At 34.5% G+C, this 25,760-nt stretch overlaps 1 protein-coding gene and 1 pseudogene across 2 annotated transcripts; one reads left to right on the top strand and one right to left on the bottom strand.

The window, feature by feature from the left end:
- The first annotated feature begins 131 nt into the window (after positions 1–131).
- Positions 132–17,353, top strand: LOC127956604 (SCY1-like protein 2). 2 transcript variants are annotated; one of them, XM_052554637.1, is made up of 19 exons: positions 139–289; positions 1,381–1,592; positions 1,836–2,031; positions 2,920–3,077; positions 4,486–4,630; positions 4,842–4,991; positions 5,097–5,318; positions 6,188–6,304; positions 6,430–6,555; positions 6,871–7,047; positions 8,152–8,274; positions 9,089–9,202; positions 9,311–9,443; positions 9,546–9,664; positions 9,788–9,888; positions 12,109–12,184; positions 12,279–12,368; positions 12,498–12,617; positions 14,260–17,353. In XM_052554637.1, exons 3-19 carry the CDS (start codon positions 1,855–1,857, stop codon positions 14,887–14,889), a joined length of 2,778 nt encoding a protein of 925 aa, XP_052410597.1. In that variant the 5' UTR covers positions 139–289; positions 1,381–1,592; positions 1,836–1,854; the 3' UTR covers positions 14,890–17,353. The 2 variants fall into 2 exon arrangements, with proteins under 2 accessions (XP_052410596.1, XP_052410597.1); XM_052554636.1 differs by lacking the exon at positions 1,381–1,592 and having other exon boundaries at positions 132–289.
- Positions 17,354–19,289: 1,936 nt separating this feature from the next.
- On the bottom strand, positions 19,290–23,202 carry LOC127956554 (uncharacterized; annotated as a pseudogene).
- Between the last annotated feature and the right edge of the window lie 2,558 nt (positions 23,203–25,760).

Raw genomic sequence — 25,760 nt, 5'->3', positions numbered from 1 at the left:
TTAGAAAAGAGGAATATAATAGCAAAAAATAGCTTAATTATTATTAAGAAACTGTATCAGGGGTCCAAAATGAAATAAAATAAACATCAGCAAAAGATGCTGGTTAAAAGCGAATATTTTGAAAGGCAGGACTTTTATCGTCGCTGGTTCGGTGAGGACCGTTCGCTGAAGCGGAGTCTCAGGTGTTTGATGAAGTGTCATGGAGGCTGTTAGCCACCAGCACTGCTGACGGGTTTCTTACTGTCTAAATCCTGCTCTTAATCTCGCTGTCATCTCCTCTAGTGTAAAGGTAAGACTGAATGCTCTGTGTTTATGAGCGGGATATTTGTTCTGAGACTCTGTTCCGCGGTTATCGATCCGTTCTGTGTAGTGACGCTTCACTCCATTAGCTTTAGCCTGTTAGCTCGGTTTATGTCGTGTTTTATTATATATCTGCACTGTGAACGTTATAATATTTCTCCGTTTCAGTTAATTTCTCATAGATAGCACTTTGAGGTTTTGTTGCGTTGAGAAACCCAAGTAATATTTACAGACCTAACGTTACTGACAGCATTTTGGGCATCATGTATAATTCAGGCGACGTTTTCTTATTTGGTGTCGAAGGAAAAAGTTGATGTTTTAAGTGAATACGGAAGTTTCTTCCGTCAGTAACGAGTAGTGTCTTGTTCTGAATCTCAATCTGCCTGGCGCTCGCTCATTCATCAAATACGTGTTAAATACGTCACACCCTCAACAATGAAAAATATGAGGATATGATATCTAATGATGATATTATATCAATAAAATAACTAACATTCACCATATTTCAGTCTTTTATGATGTCATGGTTGCTTATTATTTAACGGTTTAATTTCAGTCTAATTAATGTATGATTAAATGTGGTCATCCTGTAGTAGCAGCCTAATTTCTAATTTGATGGAATTTTAGTATAATTGGTTTACTGCTATAGTTTTGTTTTATTTTGAGTTATTAATTTTTTTTAATTATTTTATAATTTATTCATTGAGAACACACACACACACACACACACACACAACTATAGTAATTATTTTAATATTATAACGATCATAATCTAATAGTACTGTTTACTTACTACAGTGTATTATGCATAATTACAAGCCATTAATAATAACCTTAGAATAAGTACATTTTGTTAATTAATTTTTATTATTATTATTTTTTTTGATAGTTTAACATAATGGGAAACTATTATTATTATTATTATTAACATTTAATAGTAATTAAATAATAAAATATGCAGATGTATTAGTATTTATTTATATTATTATTTATTGTATTACAAGTTAGTCAGGGTTAATTTTTTAATTAAAAATTTTTATGGTAGTAATTTATTTTGTGTGTGTTCTGCTTAAAATCCAGCCAGCTAAATCTGGAGCCAAATTAAAAGTGTGTAAAGCAAACCATTACAAGAGACGGTTTCCTATATTCATCTGACAGAACAGTGGATTCTTCTTCCTGGTCTCCTGCAAACTCCCAGAGATGCTGTCAGCATCAATACAGAGTTTATCTTGAGCCTGGATCACTTGGACCCTTCTGAAAATTCACAGTGACAGATTTTCAGATGCATTTAGGTCAATTTTTATTTTTTATTTTTGTAATTTTATCCTAGCAGCTATTATTTAGCAGTGCACTCGTGGGTATAATTCAATTTATATTATATTATATTTTAGCTTTATTTCAATTATCAAACATTCTTTAATATTTGTATTTTTAGTTAATAACAAAACCCTCTAAAGTCTTTGTCCTACAGGAAGCATGACAACATGATGAAATGACTCTTAAAGCCTATGTACTGTTTCTGCTTCCTGTTGCAGGTTGAAAGCCGGTAGAGTCATGGAGTCCATGCTCAATAAACTGAAGAGCACCGTGACCAAGGTGACCGCTGATGTGACCAGTGCTGTCATGGGCAACCCTGTGACGCGGGAGTTTGAGGTGGGCCGACACATCGCAAGCGGGGGTCCAGGAATGAGCTGGAGGATCTACAATGGCACCAAAAAATCCACCAAACAGGTGTGTGGGGTACTTATTATAGTCTTTTTCATGAACAGGATCACGTTTGATGTTGATAAGATGTTTACAGTGGAAGAGCAAGCATTTAACCTAGAAAACTTACAGCACAGTTTTTTGAATGATGTAATTGTCATGACTTATCAGGACCGTTCTTGCTTCCTCACATTGCCACATTCATGCGTTTGTTGATCGCGTACATGCGTTTTGAAATGAATTCGTTGCCATCAAAATAAAATAGTTTGGATGGCTAATACAGATGTGGTTTTGGTTAAAATTGCAAATGATTTGTGGTAGCCTTGGAAGCATCAGTTAGAATAGGTTGAGATATTAAGAAGTAAATGTAATGTGTAATTAATATGTTGAATGCACATATGAACAGATACTGTTGCAAAATAAATAACAAGTGTTTTTCATTAAATTGTTTGCTGATTGTGCCAAAGTACAGATGTTTTTGTAAAGTGAAAAATTTCTATTTTTTGGTCGAATGTACAGATATTATTGCAAAAGTAATACGAATAATAATGTGAATATTAATTATATTAAAATTATTATTACATCTCTTTCTATATATTCTATATATTAATTTTGCAGATTTACAGATAATTTTTCAAATGTAATATGATTTTATAAATTAATGTTGAATGTACATATAAACAGATATATAAAATTTGTGGAATGTAGAGACATTCATTTGTTTGCAAAATAAATGTAAAATGTATTAATTATTTGTTGGAATTGATTAATAAATACATTGTTTATTTAATTTCATTCAGGCTCTTTATTGGAATTTATGTATTTTATTTTATTCTATTTGAATTTATTTTTGTGTATGTGTGTTCAGCCATTCAAACGTTACACTGCTACAAATTTGCTCTCTGTTTCCCCCAGGAAGTGGCAGTCTTTGTGTTCGATAAGAAGATTATTGATCGCTATCAGAAGTTTGAGAAGGATCAGATCATTGATTCACTGAAGAAAGGAGTTCAACAGCTGACGCGATTAAGACATCCGCGCCTCCTCACGGTCCAGCACCCGCTGGAGGAGTCCAGGTGACTACTTGCAGTGACACAGACAACCTAGTGAGCTGTCTACATGGACAGCCTTTTGTCCAGCTTAGATAAATATGCATATGATGGCCGAAAGTGCTTTCTAGGTCAGCTCATTACTGTTTGAAGAAAGCCAGTGTTATCATCACTGCACTTCATTTTAAATCCACTTTGATTTATTTTCACTTTGATTTATGGAATAAAACCGATATGAAGCTTCAGAAGCAAAGAATCTAAGAGTTCAGAGCTTTTTCTTTATTTAAGATTTGGCTCCTGTGCTGCTACAATCAATACGTGTCTGTGTGGATGCGTGAGATCAAAAGCAGCAGTTCGTCTGTGGAAAATCTCTCCTGAATAAAACATGAATCTCTTAGGAGATGTGAGACTTAAGCTCCATTCCAGAATCTAGCCTTGCTGTCTACAGTCTACATGTTATTCTCACTAAACACGATGCAATAAGATTCCAGGGCAAGCAATTTGTCTGTTCACAAGAGATGCGACAGAGCTACAAGACACAACCAAACCAGTTACAAAACAGAAGAGCAAGTTTGCTGGCTCTCTAAAAGTGCATAATCAAATGAATCAACTTTAATTCAGTTTAAATTGGAAAAAGAAAATACCATTGATAAAATCCTTGTCATGAAATTGTCTTGTTTGTTGGAAAGGTTTGTGTCTCAAGGTTGAGCTTTCAACTATTAATAACTACATAATATTGTGACCGAAGTTCCTAAATTTGAGACATGAAAATGCATCGAAAAATAAATAAATAAAAGATTTATAAGTTTTGCTGTTAATGGTGGCTATTTTTCATATGGTGTCTAAACAAAATCTCACAAGGAACTTCACTTTTTGTGTCACCTTCAAATTTGGAATAAAAGTTATGTTCCAAATTTGAAGTTGATCTCACAAAAATTGAGGTTCCTGTAAGATTGTCTATCTTGAATATTTATTTTATATAAAATGGAAACATTTTAGATCATTATGTTTTCTTTACCGTCAATATTTTATGTCAGCTGCATCATAGAGGAAATTTATCCTATATATATTATATACCATAATTCTGTGTTGCTAGTAATACTTTGCTGTCTTGCCTGGTTAGGATAAAAAATGCATCTTGCATCAAAAGCAAATAGAATGTATTATAATTCATGTTCACATACTATAGTAATAACTACACATTTTTAATTATCGTTCTAATTCTATGAGATTATCAACGTTTACAGCTATAACGATAATGACACAGAAGGACAATATAATTTGAAGCACTTTTTCAGAATGTTTTTCCTCCAGCTGATGAATGATAAAAACATTGACAGGCAAATCAGAATCCTTCGAGCAGTTTCTACTTTCTGTGCTTTTATCTGTCTGTCATTATTGTTCTCACTGGATGTCTTCGTCTCTTTACCTCTAGAGACTGTCTGGCTTTCTGCACAGAGCCTGTGTTTGCCAGTCTGGCGAATGTGCTCGGCCAGTGGGACAACCTCCCTAGTCCTGTTCCCACAGACATCAAAGAATACAAACTCTACGACGTTGAGACCAAATACGGCTTACTGCAGGTGAGGTGTTTCTCATTCAGCTAAAAAGAGGTATGTTTTTTTTCTTTTGAGTTAGTAGAGCCTCTGGGTAAAAGTGATGTTATCTCAAAGTGACAAGAAAAAAGTCTGAAACTACAGCTCACACACATTTTTACTTATTTGTATAGCATATAATGCAATTTAACAAATATATTTTACAGTATTTTTTATCTCTTTGTTTTCTCTCTTTTAGGTCTCAGAGGGTTTGTCGTTTCTTCACAGTGGGGTTAAAATGGTTCATGGTAACTTGTGTCCAGAGAACATCATCTTGAATAAGAGTGGAGCCTGGAAGATCATGGGCTTTGACTTCAGTATCTCCTCTAGTAACCCGTCTGATGCTGAGGTTAGAAACAGTCATTATTGTCTCAGAAACAAAGCAGTCAGAACATTCTTAGCTCTCTCTATTGTCTGCTGGTTCTTAACATAGTTCTGTATTTCTGCCTTTTAGCCCAAGTATGTTTGTAAAGAGTGGGATCCCAATCTGCCGCCTCTCTGCCTCGCGAACCCTGAATATGTGGCTCCTGAGTACATCCTGTCCGTCAGCTGTGACGCAGCCTCTGATATGTACTCACTGGGCGTATTGATCCACGCAGTGTTTAATGAAGGCAAACCCGTATTTCAGGTCAACAAGCAGGACATATTCAAAAGCTTCAGCCGACAACTGGACCAGGTGAAGAGTCCACACACAGCAATTTCAATGCAGTGTTTTCCTGTTTTAAAGCGCATTACCTTCGCATTTTGTTTGAAACATTGTTTCACTGTAAACTATTGCTATAGTAGTAATGTGGTACCCCAGCTTTAAAGAGATAGTTCACCCAACAATGAAAATTGTCATTAATTACTCACCCTTATGTTGTTTCAAATCGGAAGACCTTTGGAACACAATACGATACGTTACGATATTTTTTTATGCATACCGAGAGCTCTCTGACCCTCCATAGACAGCAAGGATATTACCACAACCAATGAACAGAAATGTAGCAAGGACATCAGTAAAATAATCCAAGTGACATCAGGGGTGAACCGTAATTTTATGACGCTACAAGAATACTTTTTGTGCGCAAAGAAACAATAATAACATAATTTATTCAGCAATTCTTCTCCCATAGTTACCGTCTTCCGCCATTTTGGAGAGTCCCCAAGAACGTAATCCGCGCTGTTTTCATTCAAAATGCGCACGACTAAACATAAGCAACGCTGATTACGTTCTGGGGTACTCTCCAAAATGGCAGAAAATGGTAACTCTGGGAGAAGATTTGCTGAATAAATGCCACAACATTTTATATACAATATATTACACACATTATATAGTGCTACAAATGAATAGTATTAATCATTAAAAATGAATTAATTTATTAACAATTAATTTGTAAATACCAATATAATAATTCAAATATCAATAATGTATTTGGATATACTGAAAACGAATTGCCACAATATTCAGCTAACACTAGTTTTCGTACCCCAAAACATAATTTTAGTCTTGTGATTAACTCTTAAATATGTGAATCTCATTATGTTCCTCATTCTTCTGTGTAGCTGAGCCGTCTGAGTCCAGGATTATTGAGTCAGATCCCAGAGGAGGTCAGGGAGCATGTGAAGATGTTGCTCAGTGTCACCTCAAACGTGCGTCCAGATGCAGATCAGATGACAAAGGTCAGATCTTACTATCTTTGACGATTTTTTTCCTCTTAAAAAAAAAAAAACATACATAATGTTAACATTATGGTTTAAGACTATGAGAGTGAAATTCTGACTTCTCAGTCTATGTGTGTGCACAGATTCCCTTCTTCGATGATGTTGGAGCGATGACCCTTCAGTACTTGGACTCGCTTTTCCAGCGGGACAACTTACAGAAGTCTCAGTTCTACAAAAGTCTCCCCAAAGTTCTGCCCAAGTTGCCCAAGGCAAGAACAATCAGTATTTATGTAATAAAATATCTGGTAACATTTTTGTGACCAATTGTCACTATTAGCTAGTTGCTTATTAGCATGAATATAATTAAAATATTGGCTGTTTATTAGTACTTATAAAGCACATATTCTGCATGACCATATTCTACTTCCCCAATACCTAAACCTGACAACAAATTGGACGCTAAAATAAAGTGTTTCTCGATATTTGAGGTGTATCCCTTAAATAAATTCATGTCAGAGGAGTCCAAAGTTCTGTGATATTTTTGTTCATGTAATTTATGGCATTAAGTTGTTTTCTCTCCTCAGAGAGTGATAGTAAACAGAATCCTCCCGGCGCTCACGTCTGAGTTTGTGAATCCTGACATGGTTCCGTTCATTCTTCCAAATGTGCTGCTCATCGCTGAGGAGTGCACAAAGGAGGAATATGTCCGCCTCATTCTCCCAGACCTCACCCCAGTTTTCAAACAGCAGGAGCCAGTACAGGTACACACACATACTATTAATGCATTCCCCATCCCACTCAAAGCATTCCGCACCAGTAAAATTAACCCATATAATTTATCTAACCTCATAAACACCCATTTTGTTTCCACTCCACATACTAGCTGACATATTAGAGCACTAAGCTGACACTTAACCTTTCTGGCCCTGTCTGCACTTGGTGTGGACTTGCAGTGGCTGCCACATGCCTGTGTAATCCATAAGGTTCAAATTTGTATTTTTTATTCTCTCTTTCATGCTATCAGGCTAGCAACATGGTGAGTGAGGTTTGAACTTTTGTCTTTGTGATAGTTTATTTCATCTTAATTACATTTAGTGCTGTCAAACAATTAATCGTATCCAAAATAAGTTTTTGTTGACATAATATATGTGAGTGTACTGTGTATATTATGTATTTACAAAATACACACACATATACATTTATATATTGAAAATATTTACATGTATATATTTATATGATTATAATTAATATTATTTATTAAATTAAATCTATTTAATATATAAACAGTAAATATTTTTCTGAAATATATACATGCATGTGTGTGCATTTATATATACATAATAAATATACACAGCGCACACACACATATATAATGCAAACAAACTTTTATTTTGGACTTATGATATTATAAATTGTGCTGTCAAATGATTAATTGTTCGACAGCACTATTTATGTTATAATAGGTTCATATTTTTATTTATAGTATATTGGCTGCTTTTGTGTTCTCTATCATTTGCACTGATCTTTTAATGTGGTTCTCATGATTATGTTTGGTTGTTGTTTTTTGTCTTGTTTAACTTTTTGTTTAACATTGTTTTATTTTGTCTTCAGAGTTTATTTATAAAGCACATTTAAAAACGAGTGTTAACCAAAGTGCTCTACCAGCATACTCCAATTAAAACAATAGACACAGAAAAACAAACATAAGATCAACACAGGCTTTTTTTTATCCATTTGTTTAGCATTGTTTTGTGTGTGTGTGTGTGTGTGTGTGTGTGTGTGTGTCCTTTTATTTTTCTAGTGATACATGTTCATTTGTTGGCTCTTAGAAATCTTAGTTCTTTAATTCTTTTTCATATATACAGATCCTACTAATATTTCTACAAAAGATGGACCTACTTTTGACCAAAACGCCTCCTGAAGACATCAAGAACAGCGTTCTGCCCATGGTGTACAGAGCGGTGGAAGCCCCCTCTATTCAAATACAGGTGACCACATCATAAACTTGTTTGGATAGGAAAAAATGTATTTGCTTATCAAGTTGTTTTATTAGTATTTGAATTGATAATCTTCAGTAACTGTTAATTGTCCAATTTATTGTTGTAGTGTTTTAAGGTGTCAGTGTATTTTGACTTCCCAGTAGCCGAATCATTTATTTCAGACATTTAGGTATTTCAACATTTTAAAGTATAACAACTAGGGATGCATAATATTATCGGACCAATATCGGTATCGTACGATAATGGCTTTAAATGTAAATATCGGCATCAGCCCAATATGAAAAATCATGCCATATGTCTTTCCTATAAGAGAAAATACATTAACTCACATGTGCTGAGGGTGTGGTAGCGATTAGCTCAGGTCAACAGTGTGGCTCATTCTTGAAGAAACGTTTTGCCTAAATAATTAGATTCACGGTTTTGGATCACAGCATTTAAATTCATAATGCACATACAGAATGAAGAGTAAACGCTAATAGCATGTGCAGCAGCAGCAGCCTGGGTCCTAATGCCCACTCATTAATTAGTTTTAATTCTGTAGGGGGTGCTGTTGGCATACTTCTAATAAAATGAAAGCAAAATAAACATAGACAGAAATAATATATAGACTGTTTATGATTAAATAAAGCAATTAAAGTAATTGATGCCATAAATTTCTGCACAGGAGAGAATTGGTGTTGGTGCCAAACAATAGGAAATATATCGGCTATGGACCAAAATGAGTTGAACAATATCAGCATATCAGCAAAATCCAATAACGTGCATCCCTTATAACAACTATTTTTGCTCTTTTTCGAAACAGGAACTTTGTCTAAATATCATTCCCACATTTGCCAATCTAATTGAGTACCCATCCATGAAGAATGCACTTATTCCTCGTATCAAATCTGCTTGTTTACAGACATCCTCACTAGCGGTTAGTGTCCTTATGCTTCTTATGTTTTCAGTAACATAAGTGAATATCAGTAATCCGTTATATAGCAGGTTTGTTTTACTAAAGAAGATACATTTCTCTTTTTTTCAGGTGAGGGTGAACTCTTTGGTGTGCCTAGGCAAGATTCTGGAATACCTGGATAAATGGTTCGTCATTGATGAAATTCTACCATTCCTGCAACAAATTCCATCCCGGGAGCCAGCTGTGCTCATGGGCATTCTGGGTAATAATTTTTTTTAAAAAGAACATAAAATCATCATTATATAGTAATCCGTACATCATCTTTGTCAGCATTTTTTAAATTCTTTATTTGAAATATTTTTAGGCATCTACAAGTGCACTTTCAACCAAAAGAAACTGGGCATCCCAAAAGAGCACCTAGCTGGAAAGAGTTTACCTCATCTGGTCTCACTTAGTATTGATAACAACCTTAACCTTAACCAGGTGTGAACACACATTCTCTCTACACATAGAATATGCACAGAATATTGATTCAGCGTCACTTCAGCTCAGTGGTATAGATTCTGTTCACACATTATTAAACTGTTTTGTGTCTCTGTGTTTCAGTTTAACTCTTTCATGGCTGTGATTAGGGAGATGTTGAATCGCATGGAGGCGGAGCATAAGACCAAATTAGAGCAGCTGCACATCATGCAGGAGCAGCAAAGGTTCCGTTTCAGTTATTTCTCTGTTTGTTGTGTTTATTCCTTCTTAAAATGCAGTGTTCTTAATAAAAATATTCTGTTTCTGCATTTAAAAGACAGCAGTGAGATTCTACATCGAGTGGTAGGGCTGTCACTTTTGTGAAAAAATCATTTTCGATTTTTAAGACATAAGTGTTCATTGAATCGATTGTAAAATCGATTTTCCATGTCTAAAAAAAAAAGAAAGAAAAAAGACGTTTCCTTTTTCAACGCTAAATAATGGACAAACATAAAGAGAGCTCTGGAAACGCACAAGTCAGCAATATTTCTTATTTATGGGCATGAAGTTTCGTGCAGAATAACGAACAGCAACAGGAGTGCAACATTCTCTAATAATATATATGCAGAGGGGACGGCAGCCATAAGAAAAACATCACTGCAGGCTTCAACCCGGCTGCATTTATGATTTAGGCAATTCAAAAATCTCCAATATTTTAAGTAATGATTCAACCCTTTTCAAACAACTGTTCAAAAAAATGAAACTTTAAATGACTTGAAGTTGAGAACAGGCCTTGTGTGTAGGGCTGCGCCGATCACGATCGAACAATCGTTAATGCGCATCTCGTCAGTAAAGCCGGTTCTCAAATCAGCGGTAAATTCCATAAGGTGTGTGATTTCACATCGAGCAGCTGTTACTACACTGACTAGCTGCGCAAATAAACGCTGATAATGAACATGGATTTGCGCAGCTAGTTAACAACGGCTCTGTTTAGTAACAGCTGCTCAAGTCAATCAGCATTTTCGGGGGCCAGAGCAGAGCATTTTTCCAGCTGTTGAGAAAACGCGCTCCCAGGGGTACTTATTTTTACTGCCAATCTTCCACCACAAAAGCGGGTCGCTGTCAGCTGGCAATGGTGGCTCATTTTCATAACTCAGCACCTTCTGTAGAGGTCGCTTTCAACGTCACTGAGTCGTAAAATTGCTGGTATTTTCTGTCTAGCTTTTGCAGCGCCTATCTGCATTTCGGAATTCTTTTTTCTCTTTCTGTTTGTTTGTGAGTTTTGTTACATCTATTTTTTAATTGTTTAATTCTTAAAATTAATAGTGTACATATTTGTTTCAAATCGATTCTCTACTTTAATTTTCGAAACTTTTTTTTTTATTGGTCCGATCGATTGTGCAATCGATTTTCGAACGAAAAGTGACAGCCCTATCTAGTGGTTCACATTCTTAGATTTTGCTGACTGTTAAGTGGACTATTTCTGTCATTAAGCCTGTTCCACACTCTAACTTGCTCTGCACACTTAAGCATGCTGTCTCATAGTTATAATTATAGTAGTGCTGTCAATAATAAAAAAAAACAACAACAAATTAATCAAGTTTTCCTGAAACTAATTGCAATAAATCGTGATTAATCGCACTTAACATTAGACTTTTTAAATACACTTTTTTATATTTTATATATTTTTTTTAATGGCTTAATTTTTTTTTTTTTATGACAGAAGGCAAGGATCATTGATACTACTGATTTTCCTAGGAAATGTTTTTTTCCTAATATTTAACCATTGACTAAACCCATTCAGCATTTGAACATTTTATTAGACTATTAAAAAAAATCTAATTTAAGTTAACTTAAAGCAGTCATCACTTAAACCTATGTCCCAATGTCACGCTAGTGCCCTTCAGCAATACAGAAATTGAGTAAAGTTATCAAACACTAAATTCTAAATTAAAAAGATGAATTCTTAAAGCTACAAAAGTTATTGATTTCCTAGTTTTTCTTCTGTTCTGATTAATAGACACCACAGCAGCTGGATTATTAGGTTATTTGGCTGCTATTACTTTAAGAGCTGCTGAATGTGATGTGGATCTGACTCGTATGCTTGTAGTTTCATTTGCGCTTTATTTTAAATGATACAGGCTTCAGTATAATGATTCTACTGAAATTCCTTGTCACCTGTACCCTTTCTGTGATCGTTTGAGGCGAAGTGGAGTGTGAATCTGAAAAGTCTCTTGTCTGATGTAAATAAACGCAATTCTAAAGCAGCAGTTGTGAACCCTAGCTCCACCCCAGTGTTAACTGTGTAAAATATTTTTAATGCCGTTAAACTGGAAAAATTAAATGCGCTAATTTTTAACAGTGCTAAATTATAGTAATTTTTACATGGAAAGAGCACAACAATATCCATACAAACAGTTGTTGACGAACTGTTATGAAGAAAAAGCGTTGTGTCTTTTTTTCAGGAGTTTAAACATTAACCAGATCAACCAATCAGAGGAGACTAAGAACACACCCAGCCCAGCCACACAAGTCAGAGATGTGAGTAAATATCCCACAACCAGTCCACAGTTTTGAAATGTTGCCACACTACGAAATGAACTGTGATTGTGTGTTTTTCTTTGCTTTCTTATAGATCGATGAGATCTTTGGTAGCAATTCAGGAGGTGCAGGTGTGAATGGTAAAGTGAACGGTTCCTCATCGACCATCACACAACCCTCACGAGTGAGTACATCTTCATTCTTTAAAATATTTTGGGATTGCTTTGCTTAACTATGTGTTTTGATGAAGCTCAGATGGTTGTTGACATTAGACGTGGTTGATGTACTAACCGTTGTTTGGGGTAATGTTCAGGTGTCTCTCACCCTGGAAGAAAAGCAGCGTTTGGCTAAAGAACAGGAACAGGCTGCCAAACTAAGAAGCCAGCAGCCGCTGGCTCCGCAGAGTATCAAACCAGCCACAACAACACCTCAGGTAACATTTACACTGTACAGAGGTATCATGGGAAACCTATTGTCACTTTCACACATAGAATTAATTTTTGCAGTGAAACCGGTAAACTTTTCTGGTAATAGCTACTAGTATCATAATTTTTTACTCGGGGTTATTCTGTTTAACCCGAGGTAACCTTGCCTTTTAATTAAAAAGCCAAAATGCCTAATATCAATCTCTGATGTAATTTACTGGAAATGACCAATAACCATTTGAAACATAAATAGTAAGCTACAATATAAAGAGTCAAAGACTGTATGTCTTACAGCACCCAGTGATAACAGAATCTTTGTGGGTAATGGAGAGTCATATTTTGCTGTTCTTTTTAAATTGCTTGACTTTTATAGTTAAACAGCTTGGTTTTTAAAATAAAAATCAAGCCAGTCTCCCTACACTCTTAAAACATTTTTTATAATTAAATCAAGAAATGTCTACAAATGTACTGTTTTTATATGGGCTAATCAGTGTCTGTAGATAATTAGGTTTTATTTGCTTGCATAATTTTCAATTCTTTGTGGAAAAATATTACATAACCTCCCTCCCCTCTGATTTTCGCAATTTTTTTTCTTCAAATCAAAGTTTGTTGATGTGGGTTGCTTCATGAAGAAAATTGAGAAAACGAAAAGTGCTTTCAAAAGCAATGCAGCTGAAAGAGCAGTCAGAAGAGAAAACATTTTATTATTATAATTTTTTTCTAATTAACTAATAACTAATAACTAATTTATGCAGTTCTAGGCCAAGGTTATATGACACAAAGTACAATGGGTAACACTTTGTAATAACCTTTATTAATAAATAATTAACAAAAATGATATAATATATTACACATTATATAATTTATTCTAAAATCATTTGTAGATTTTAAAAAGAGCATTATCAAACATTAAATAAGTAGATTTGTAAATATTTCTCAAGATTTTTATCTTGTATTTCTAGCTATATATATATGATCTGTTAAGCATTATATAATTTTTGTTAATGATTTATGAATGTTATTATAACGTGTTACCGTAAGTTATAAAAGTGTTTATTTATAGAAATTTACATTGATTTAAAAAGATGAAACCTTTGCTAGATGGACAATGTTAATAACTATGAAAGTGTGTAAACACTTATCACGATAATTAATGCGCATCTAGTCAGTAAAGCTGGTTATCTAATCAGCGGTAAATACCATCAGGTGCATGCTTTTGCATATATAAATAATATATGGAGGTTGTAGTTCTCACAATTCTGGTGAAAAAAATATTACACATCAAAGTCTTATGGAATTTATGAATGGAATTAATTGATGAATGACTCACTCAAGATTACCTCGTTTTTTGTGTGTTTTTCAATAAATTTATTGAATGAATGATTAAAAGTCAAATAAATGTTTAACAGCTCCTTTTCACCACGTAAAAGATGGGCATTGATAGGTAGAATTGATATTTTTAATTTACAAGTTAACAAATATCCGATTCCTGACCTTAAGTATCTGATTCTGGAATTGGATTTGATTTTCAATTCCCAAAGCTTTTTAGAAAAGGGTGGATTTAGATTTTTGAGATGTATGTACTATAACTACAGATTGTTGTTGTAAATTTGTACAAAATATTTATTTCATTGACTTTTATTGTTCAAGGCAAAGGATCTGACCAGCAGTCTTCTGAACAACATGACATCTCTGAACAACTTCTCTTTGAACTCTGGGACCAGGACGATGCCCATGCAGGGCGGCACTATATCCTCTACCTTCCCAGCTGGACCCACAATGGGTGGAATGGGCACCATGGGCGTCAGCAATGGTTTCAACTCACCCATGGGATTCCAGACGGCAGGTATGGGAATGGGCATGAGACCCGCTGCTCCAGGCCTCTATGGAGGCATGGCCACCACTACCAGCACTCCTAATTTCAGTGCCCTGAACCAAAACCAACCCAGCAAGTCCCCAGACATGTCCGTCCTAGACTCCCTCTTCACTTCTAGCAAACCCAAAGTCAGCATGAACCAAATGGCCCCTAAACCGGCCCCAGGAGCCACTGCACCTTCCCCATGGCTCAATCAGTTTGGTACAGGCCAGCCTTCCCAGACTGCACCCATGCAGGCGACTCCGATGGGGATGGCGGGAGTTCAGGGTGGTTTTGGAATGCAAGCAAACCCGTTCTTCAACCCTCAGAACTTCTCTCAACCTGTGGCCTCTTCAACAATCAACGCTGGGGGGATGAAGCAAAGCACTTCAGTCAACAACGATCTTAAAGACCTCTTTGGATAAAGCATTTGCATTTCGTTCATGTTCCCCCTTGTGTGGGAATCAGAACCATCAGCAGCGACGATGACAGTCAAAATTTGGTTGGATGGTTGTTGGACATGGTGTCCTTGAAAGACAGTGTTTAAAAGTTATTCTGGTTAGTTTGGTAATTTTTTTTTTTTTTTTTTTTTTTTGCCCTTTCAATGGTGCACTTACCTTTTGAATTAATCGAAGGCACCAAACAAACATCGTGTTTCACAGAAAGCTTGGGCTATTTCTCCGAAAGCTGCTTCAATTGGTGGATGCCTTGCATTCGTTGTATCGTTAGACTTGACATGTGCCCTAGAAGACACAAGAAGTAACAAACTTGAGCACTTCTGGTTTAATTTCCTTTTTGCTTGAGCCTCAAGTTACCCTCTCGCCTGAATGAGCAGACTTTGTCTACCAGAGCAAATGTCGTCGATAGCCTCAGGATGTGCTGTTATTCCGATGGTGTCTGGAAAAATGAAGTCTCTATCATGCTGTCAGTAAAGGAAGAAGTTGTGTAATCCATAGTTTGGGCCGAAATGAGTGTTTTAATAATTGTGTATATACTGTATCTGCTGATTTATTTTTTTGAGTTTCATACTTATACATGATCCACTGTGGTAAAATATCTTATTAAAAGGAAGGACACCGTCTTCGTACTGTAGGTGCACTAAAATTATATTAAAAAAATTTCGGTTTTGAGATGTTGTTGGGATATTGTCAGTGCTTTAAAGTGAGTTTGTGTAAAATGGAATCCATGAACTTCATTCATGAAACACCTAGCAGATTTATTCTTTTGTAAATTTCTCTCTCGGATAAAGGGTTATGTTTTAAAAGACAAAGTCAGATGTGCTTAATTCTAAATAAATATGCATTACTGTAATATAATAGTAAAGATTTTGCTGTATACTAGGGCTGGGCGATATATCTAACGATATGATATGCGCATCTAGTCAGTAAATCTGGTTCTGTGATTACCACTAAATCGCCATCACCTGCTTTCAAATGGAGCGGCATTAAATAGATAGAGCCGTAGATCACTGACAAGCTACACAATATTGTGTTCATTATCCCAGATGAATTGCATTCGACAATGAATGTGATATTGCGTGTCTTTGTCAGCGATCTATGGCTCTGTCTATTAAATGCTGCTCCATTTCAAAGCAGGTGATGGAGATTTAGCGGTAATCACGGAACCAGATTTACCGATTAGATGCACATGATCATATCGTTTGATATATCGCCCAGCCCTACTCTATAACAACAACTTCATACAACTTTGTATGTATATTTTTTTGCATCATGTTACTGAAAATGAAATTTTTTTTCACACATTACAAAAATGTTGTTTTTATGGAAGCCCTTTTCTGCCACTGAATAAAAAATAAAACAAGGTAATTGTGAAATATAACCTCGCAATACGGTCTTTCTTTTTTTCTCTCCCAATTTCGAGTTCATATCTCGCAATTGTTTTGTTTTTTTTCTAAGAAAAAACAAATTGTGAGATAAAAAGTTGCAATTACCTTGTTTTATTTTTTATTTAGTAGTTGAAACGGGCTTCCACCGGTTTTATATTTTTTTAATGTGTGAAAATATTGACTTATTTTTTTTATTTTTATTTTTTTCTTCGTGGTTTGAATTACTGGAAAATTAGTTTAATTCAGAAAGCTATAAATAAGCATCTTTATGCAAGATATACAATTTTTCGCATTTAGTTCTGGGGTTTCCTATCGTTATTTGGATAAATTGCAGCTATAGATGGTCAATTGTAGCATATTGTATACAACAAATTTGTAACAGAAGTATGTGTTTCATGAATGAAGCCTGATACATTTGTTTCGCTTTTGGTTCTCTGCTGTTACCTCTTACCTTGTGTTTGTTCAGTCTGTATTTTCTTGTAATGTTGTGCTTCTGAAGGAAGTTACGGATCATTACATTAAGTCCACTTTTTTTTTGTTTGTCTGTTGTCATTATATGGGCAGTTTCCTGTTGTAGGAAGTGACCAATTGAATTCCTTATCATGTGATTACATATCATGACCAAACATACCATTGCAACACAGCAAATCACCAAAATGTGTATTATTTCAAAAAAAAAAAAAGTGTACAGTAAATAGAGGAGACCTGCCACTTAGAGCTCTTTTTAATCGTGTTGCAAGTGAATCACTTTCCTGGGGAGAATCTTTAATATCCAGACAGGTTTTATTCTAAGGGAATGCTTGTCCTGGTCTAATGAATGAGAGGCCTTATATTGAGAGTTGTGCAATAACAGGTCTGTGATGGAGATTGTGGAAATAACTTTCTGTATGAGTGTTTCACTACATGCAGTTTTCAAATAGTCTCGATTAATGTACATAAAACGTCTGGATTGTTTTCATAAATATATATATATATATATGTGAACTGGATGGTTGGAAAGATTGTGATTTTGGAGTCAAATAAATTAATTATTTAAAAGGTAATATCTTTTCACTTCAGTCATTTATTTGTATTTTAAAGGCTTGTTATTAGTGAAGCATGTGGCACCGCATATATTTTAGAAGTAGAAAGAATATATGTCATTTTAAAATAATTTTACAAGCATATGTATATGCATAATTCTGCTATCTTAAAAAAAAAATTCTGAGTCAAAAACAGTAACAGTTGGTCCTCAGCTAGCTAGTGTTTACTAAGTGTTAACTGAATTTATACAATTCATCAGACTGACATTTCAAATATTCATTCGTTCATCTAATGTAGTCAGTCTAGAAAAGTACAGGTCATATTTCACATTTTATAACATATCTTAATAGTAACCTATTTTAAGACCTTTAAAACTGACATGAGAAATTACTCACATAATTTCAATTAAGTGATAAAAATGATTATAAATCATGGTTTTATTTACTATTGGATAAAAAAAAAATGTGTGTATATATATATATATATATATATATATATATATATATATATATATATATATATATATATATATATATATATATTTGTTAATAAAGTGTATTCAATTGTTTAATAAACAGAATTACAGGACCCCCCCCCCCCCCCCCCAAAAAAAATTAAATATGAAATTCGTAACTTGATATGAAAAAGTAGACAATGCATTGAATTGCACTAAGTTCAATTTATAAATCTTATTTTTTCCATTTAATATCATAATTGAGATGCAAGTCATGAAAACGTTTAAAAAGGTTTTAAATTAAAATTTTATTAACATAGAAGGACTCCAATAAAATGTATAATAACAATAAAAAACTTGTGCAGACACGAATGTTGAAAGCGGTCAAAGAAACGTATTGCACAGGAAACCGAGTCTTCAAATCATATAGTAAATGTCTTGAAAAGAAAAAATGTAAAGAAGAAAAACTGTTTCAAGAACGTAATCACCACGAGTTAGAGTTAGTCTGTGCATTCTCACACCTGAGAAGTCTAGCTCATCGCTGAATCTGCCCGCTCTGAAACTCATTATCCCAGTGGAGTCCTGCTGGTACTGTGCCACTGGAAAGGAAAGGAAGCCACTGACAAAACCATTTTAGCTATTATTGGACACTTTCAGACCTGTTCTTAAATAATGTTGTGAAATTATTATTGGAAAACACACGATAAGTCTACTTACCAAATATACTGTAGTTCCAAAACGCTGGAATACATTGATAGTTACTTAGCACTTAGCTACCATTTCAGTCTGTAGTTTTTGAGAAAAGTATTTGTGCCAGTTGCTCAAAAATGACCAGCACCAACACAAAAAACTTTTTTCACCAAATGATTTTAGACACCATAATTAACTTGATATGTGATTAAAATTATCATATGATTGGAATTCATTAAAATATTCTGTGGAAAATTAATATTGGGTCAAAGTAGCAGTGTGAAATTGTGTGTGTGTGTGTTAAATAAGGCCACATTTATAATTTTATATTTTTATTTTTATTTTTTCCCCATCAAGTATTACATAAAGGTATCCATTTGATATTACAGACTCTTTGCAAAGCATGCTGTTACTTCTTAGTAAACAGCTCAGTTTGTAAATAAAACTCACACCCAAATTACTGTTTTATCATAATGCTAGAGATTGAAAACGAAACTGTCCAGCTGAAAACAATTTCACAAGCAGTGTTCAAACATTGGTTCTCAGGCAGTTTCCAACAGGCACTTAATTGTAAATTATTGTAAAATTTTGCAATATAATGCTTGTATTGTTATGGCACACTGGCTAGCAAGAGTAATTATAGAATAACCAAAAGTGATAGCATCTTAAAATATAAAATTCTTTAAGATAAATAAACAAAATATATGCTTCAGGTTGCTTCAGACACGTGTCATCAAGCTGAGAAACAGCTTTTAAAATCATTCATATTACATTAACATTTGTCAAAATTCCCGAATACAATTTCTGAATTTCTATTTTACCAAATAATACAATAATGATGATTAAACATTCAAAATTACAATCACTAACATTCATCTCAGTCAAAATCACTATATAACGTTTTGTTTACTTCCACTTCAAATTCTACTCTTATCTGGATCTTCTGCAAGACCTTGAGCATCCTTATTATTTTACACACGCCTTACCTTGCGTTCGGCCCTTGTTCTCTGGTTTACTTGACTCATCTCTGCATAAAAAGAAAAAGACAAAACAGCATCTTTTATAATATTCAAATCACTACTTTCACAATGCATTTTAAAGGTTAATTCAAGAAGATCACAGGGCACCTTATATTAGAGACTAAAGAAGACATTTGCAATCTATCAAATGTTTTTGCTCACATACTTGCAAAATCCAGAGTTTAACTGTCCTCATTCACAGTGAAAGTCATGGTTGTTTGGTTTTGTTGGTAACACTTCTCAATGTCAGCACTTGAGATTGAACAACCTCCCTGTTGTGAAACAACATCAAGATCAGTGACAATGATTTGAATCTCTCTGTGGCCATAAATACAGTAGTCAGTGTCATGAATTAGGAGATAATGTACATTCAGTCCATGATTATCACAAACTAAACCCTTACAGGGTGATCGGGTTTGGTATTGTGTTTCCCTGGAGGCTTTATATTAAAGTAGGTTCGGGTTGAATATACACTATCCCGCTTATTACACTGCTACCAAATATATAATTACATGGTCATGGAAAAATTCAGTTCACATTTCAATATTTGTATTTTGTTACAATTATTGCATTATTTATTTTATAGATTATCTTCAAAACTCAAAAATAATACATTTGTAAATAATAAGTAAAATAATAAAATTGCTTCCTGATTTCAAAAGTTGTCACTGATTAAAACATCACAAATCAGTCTGCCTAGCAACAACATGAACATTAACAATGCAATATTATATTACTTTGCATATTATTATTGATCTGCCAGACAAGTTACTACAATTAGATAAATATATTTACATCCTAATTCCTTATGTTTAATCATTTGAACTGTTCTGGTGAAAGAAATGTGAAAAACCAGCCTAAGCTGGTTTGCTGGTCTGTTGGCTGGTTTTAGAAGGGTTTTGATTACCTTTAATCTAAGAGTTTTCACCAGATTTGTTCCAGTGTTATATTAGTATCACTGAGATTGTCAGTTTTTTATTGTCATTTTAATTTGAAAATTGTATACATTTTCAAATATGAAATTAAAATATGACTAGAATCAACTACTGTAGAAAGCTGTGTTAAAAGCTAAAATGAATTAATATATTGTACACATGAACAGTAAATATGCATTCAAAGTCCTCATTAACATGTCCAAAAAAGACTTGTGCATTTGTAAAATAAACAAAGAAAATTATACCATGTTCTTGAAGGTGTACCACTGATTTCTCCCTTTAAACTGCCATTTTGGGGTTGTGTTTGTTGAAGGGCTAAAGATGTTTTTTAATTGGGAGGTTATTCCAAGGAATCTGTTCAGTTAACACATTACACTTTTAGAAGTGCTGGTAATGTGTTCTTCTTTCTATCACTTCTTTAAGTCAGTCAGTCTAATCCTAAGATTTAATCTTCATAAGGTAAAGAGGCAAACATAAATCTGTTCAGTAAACTCTTCATATTTACCCTCCACTTTCAGATGGTTCATATTTAGGGCGTCGTCTAACATGCCTCTTATGACCTGTAGATACATTTCTTTGACACATTTCTGAAAACACAAAGACATTTATGATTGTGATCTTTCCTGTTTATAGAAAAGGAATTTGAAACAGATGTGTGTGGGAGAATACAAAACAAACCTTTAAAGCTAATCTCATACTGGGTAGAGTCAAAAGTGAACTTGACTGAACCACGGCGGTTGTTTTGATATGCCATCTCCAGTTCTGAGCTCTGAATTGGACTGGCTTTGCCCTATAGACACAGATACAGTCAACAGATAGTCATTAAATATAACCCAACCCATTAATGCATAATATCATTTACAGTCAAACCAAAAATGATTCAGACACCAGATATCATTATATATATGTTTTTACTAGTGGGTGCAGGACACTATAATTAACTTATGTAAACGAGGATAGCAAAAAAAAAAAAAAAAAAAAAAAAATCATACAGTGGACTACCTGTAAAAATTTGGGACCAAAAATTATTGACATTAAAAGGCACTTTGGCATGGACATTCTTCCATATCTGATCCTGTTTTGATTAAGTGTTTTTTCTTTAATTGTTAATGCTAACTTTTTACACCACAGACTAAACAAAATGAAGCATTGCTTGGTAATTGGTTGACCTAAATTTGTATTATCTAATTGTGTACTTAAATTAGCAGCTGACAGCTATTCAGACTAATTAATTCCAGCCCAGAGAGAAACTGTAAATCATCCAGCCCAGAGAGAAACTGTCTGATCTGCCATGGTACCCTGAGCGGCCTGATCCGCCTGGAGGTAATGTCAGACCTGTGTTGTGTTCATGTTTTGTCGTTGTTTAGCTCTCCATGCCCTCCTTTCTCCCTCGTGTTTCTTTGTGTCCATATTTGGTTCTTCCTGTTCCTACTCCTAGTGTTTTTCATTTGTCTCAGGCGTGTCTCATTTTCCCCTCGTTTAGTTGTGTATTTAAAGTGTTCTGTTCCTGGTTTCCTTGTCCGGTGTCTTACTGTACGTCATGCCCTGATTCACTTTGTATTCCCTTTGGTTTTTAATTAAAGACTGTTAACTTTGAGTTTACTCCTGTTTCTCCTCATTTCCTCTCTCCCCGCTCCTCAGAAGCATGACAATTACATTATATTATATATTATATTATATAGCATGGAGTGTGTCCTAGAGCCAGTGCGTTGCATAGCTAAGAAAAATAATTGCTTTTAAATACTTAAATTAATGACATGTAGGCATAATAATCATTGAAATCACATATGTCAATGTTTTTAAGTATGTTTTGTGGAAGATACTTTGACTTTTTATTGTAAACAAACAATAATTGAGTATTTTTGATACAGTATACTTTTACACCCCATTACACATATACCTGCAGATGTGGGTCTGCTTCTTCATGTGCCCTGTCCTGATGATGAACTCTGACTGTTGTGATTGAGACGACATCCAGCACCAAACTTGCACGATCCCTTCAGGAATTCCTTGCATATGTGCTCATTCCTACACTTGTCCTGAAATCGGCAGTGACCATGATTGTAATGCATACAGACATTCCGCTTGAACACAAAGCATCATAATTAAGATTTATTCACCTATTGAGCTCCAGCTGCATTCACATTCAATAATGTGGTTATTACTAATCATCTTTTGAACTGTGAGACTGTTATATTATTTATATTTTATTTATTTTATTAATATGTATTACTCGTTTAGTAGTAGTGCACAGAACATAATTATATAATATATTATATAATATATATTATTATATTATTATAAAAATAATTGCTTTTAAATACTTTAATTACTGTACATGTGGGCATCATTTCTAGATAAATGGATTTAATTACATATGTAAATGTTTTTAAGTTTAAGAATGTTTTGTGGAAGATTCTTTCACTTTTTATTGAGTTTTGTTGATACAGTACATTTGTACATGTTTTCCTTTTAAACGTTTTACATGCTTTCCTTTGAAATGTCTTAATAATTGTACCTTGCTAGATGTTTGTGCATCTTCTTCAGTGTCAGATCCAGAATCACTGGTTGTCTCTGAATCTGTGTCTTCTCTGGGGGACTTGATTTCTGGTTGCAGCCTTCATCTTGAAAGAAAAAAATATATTCTGAGAACAGTTTGAACACAAGTTACATGTGTTACGTGTGTTTTATGCAATTTATTTATTTGATACCAGAATAAAGACTAGGCCTATATGAGACTCACCCGAATCCTCTTGATAGTTCGAAGCCATATTCATAAATGACACAGGACCTATGTTCTTTCTGTTTCACTTTATCGTAAACATAACTGCATATGCTTGTATATCCATTATACAGTCCATATAGCTACGTTGTTTTGATGAATTAGTACATTGTTTCACAATATATTTAGTCCACAATGAAGAAAAATAAAAAAAAATAAGTTTAAAACTTAAAAAGAAAGGAAGAAAATAAAAATAAAATAAATCCTCATAATACATTACAGTACAAATAATGTATTTACTTCAAGTAGGCCTAGTCTTTCAGGCACTGGCACCATCAGTAGGGCAGAATGCGCATTTAAATAAGCAAAGCTGGGATTAATGCAAGTGATATTTCTGTCACGGTTTGTTTAAAAATGTTTTATATAAAATAAAAATATAGTATAGTGTTTTCTGTACAACAAAATACAAATACTCAAAGCATAGTCTCCCTGTTGAAAAAAAAAAAAAACCCTAGCATATGCTGGTTAAGTTTTGACGCTGGGATGCTGGTTTATGCTGGTCCTTTGCTGGTTTATGCTGTTCCTTTGCTGGTTTATGCCGGTCCGTTGCTGGTGTATGCTGGTCCTTTGCTGGTTCATGCTGGTCATGTGCTGGTTTAAGCTGGTCATGTGCTGGTTTATGCTGGTCATGCGCTGGTTTATGCTGGTCCTTTGCTGGTTTATGCTGGTCATGTGCTGGTTTATGCCGGTCATTTACTGGTTTATGCTGGTCCTTTGCTGGTTTATGCTGGTCATGTGCTGGTTTATGCTGATCCTTTGTTGGTTTATGCTGGTCCTTTGCTGGTTTATGCCGGCCCTTTTGCTGGTTTATGCTGGTCCGTTGCTGGTCCGTTGCTGGTGTATGCCGGTCCTCTGCTGGTTTATGCTGTTCATGTGCTGGTTTATGCTCATCCTTTGCTGGTTTATGCTGGTCCTTTTGCTGGTTTATGCCAGTCCATTGCTGGTTTATGCCAGTCCATTGCTGGTTTATGCCGGTCCTTGTGCTGGTTTATGCCGTTGCTGGTGAATGCCGGTCCATTGGTGGTTTATGCTGATCCTTTGCTGGTTTATGCTGGTCATGTGCTAGTTTATGCCGGTCCTTTGCTGGTTTATGCATATATATATATATATATATATATATATATACACACACACACACTAATCTAGATTACATAATCAGCTACTGTGTAGGCTACATTACTTTAGTAAAAAATTACATTTATATTGTTTTGAATATGTCTGTGTCCTAAATTGTTTGGAAAATATTTTTATTAGCGGACCAAAATTAGACAAAGTAACTGGATAGATTGTGTATAAAACATTTTAATAAATAATAAATTATAATTAATTCATGGGAATATAAATAATAACAACAGTAGCCTACTCCACTTACTTCTTTAACTGACCACTAGATGGCAGCAGTAGTAACAGTAAAAGTCATTCATCTTGCCTTCAGCTTTCAAGCGAGCGACACAACGCTTCATTCAAATACCAGGCGTACGTTTGAAATTCAAACCATGTTGTTAATGTCACTTCTCGTTGACTTTATTGGAAGAAGATTTGAATTGAACCTGTGGTTATCGCATAAAAAGAAACATGGACCTATCTGATAAGAACAGCGAGAACACAGTATGTTTTGAGTTTTGTCGTCACACGTTTGTATCTGAGGTCCAAGTCTTCATCATGTGTGTTTGCTTTGAGGTCATCTGTAGTGTAAATCTATTACAATATAAAGTCTGTGTCCTGAACAAAAACGTGTTTAGGACATCCTGTTTTCTGTTCTGATCTCCATCTTGTGACATGATGTCAGTTTATAAAAGCACTAGAGCAATAGTGATACATCCATATCACTTAAGGCCTTGAATCGATGTTTAAGTCATTTTCAGTGTCTGGGAAAGAGTGGGGTGAGATAATGGTAAGAACATGCCACAACAAGGCTTTTAATATCACTTTGAATGTCACATTTTACTTTATATATAGTGGTATATAAAAATATTTGCCCCTTTTAAGGTATCGATGACTGACTGTTTGAAAAATGCTCAGACAAAACACAATGAACGTGATACAGAAACACTGAATGCTGATGGAGTGCAGTCTATTTCTTGAATCATGAACACCTTTTCCACAGGGGCAATATGGTTAATTGATGACCTTTTCATTATACAAATCAAAAAAATATTTTAAAGCTTGTGTTTAATGATCAGCCTGCAAAAAGATGGAAATCCTCACTCCAGTATATCTGACTTGAAACTATTTAAGATTAAATCATATAATACACTGGCATCAGTTGCAAACCACTATTATCACTGTCAATGATCATATGTGCTTGCAAGTTGCAAGTCCTTTTTCCGATCACTCTCACATTCAAGCAGAGATGCATTAAATCAAACAAGCAATGGCGAAAGTGATTTAAAATGCCCAAGTCTTGGGAAGAATCTGCACATTAAATAACCTGAAACTAGGCCTTCATTATCTCTACCAAATGGTTTCAGTGAGATACACAGATTACTGTGTGAATAATTATATTCTTTGATATATTGTAAGTATTTGTGTCTTGTTTTCCCAGTA

This window comes from Carassius gibelio, chromosome B4 (assembly GCF_023724105.1).
Source record: "Carassius gibelio isolate Cgi1373 ecotype wild population from Czech Republic chromosome B4, carGib1.2-hapl.c, whole genome shotgun sequence".
NCBI lineage: Eukaryota > Metazoa > Chordata > Actinopteri > Cypriniformes > Cyprinidae > Carassius > Carassius gibelio.
This window is presented reverse-complemented; position numbering and strand designations above follow the sequence as displayed.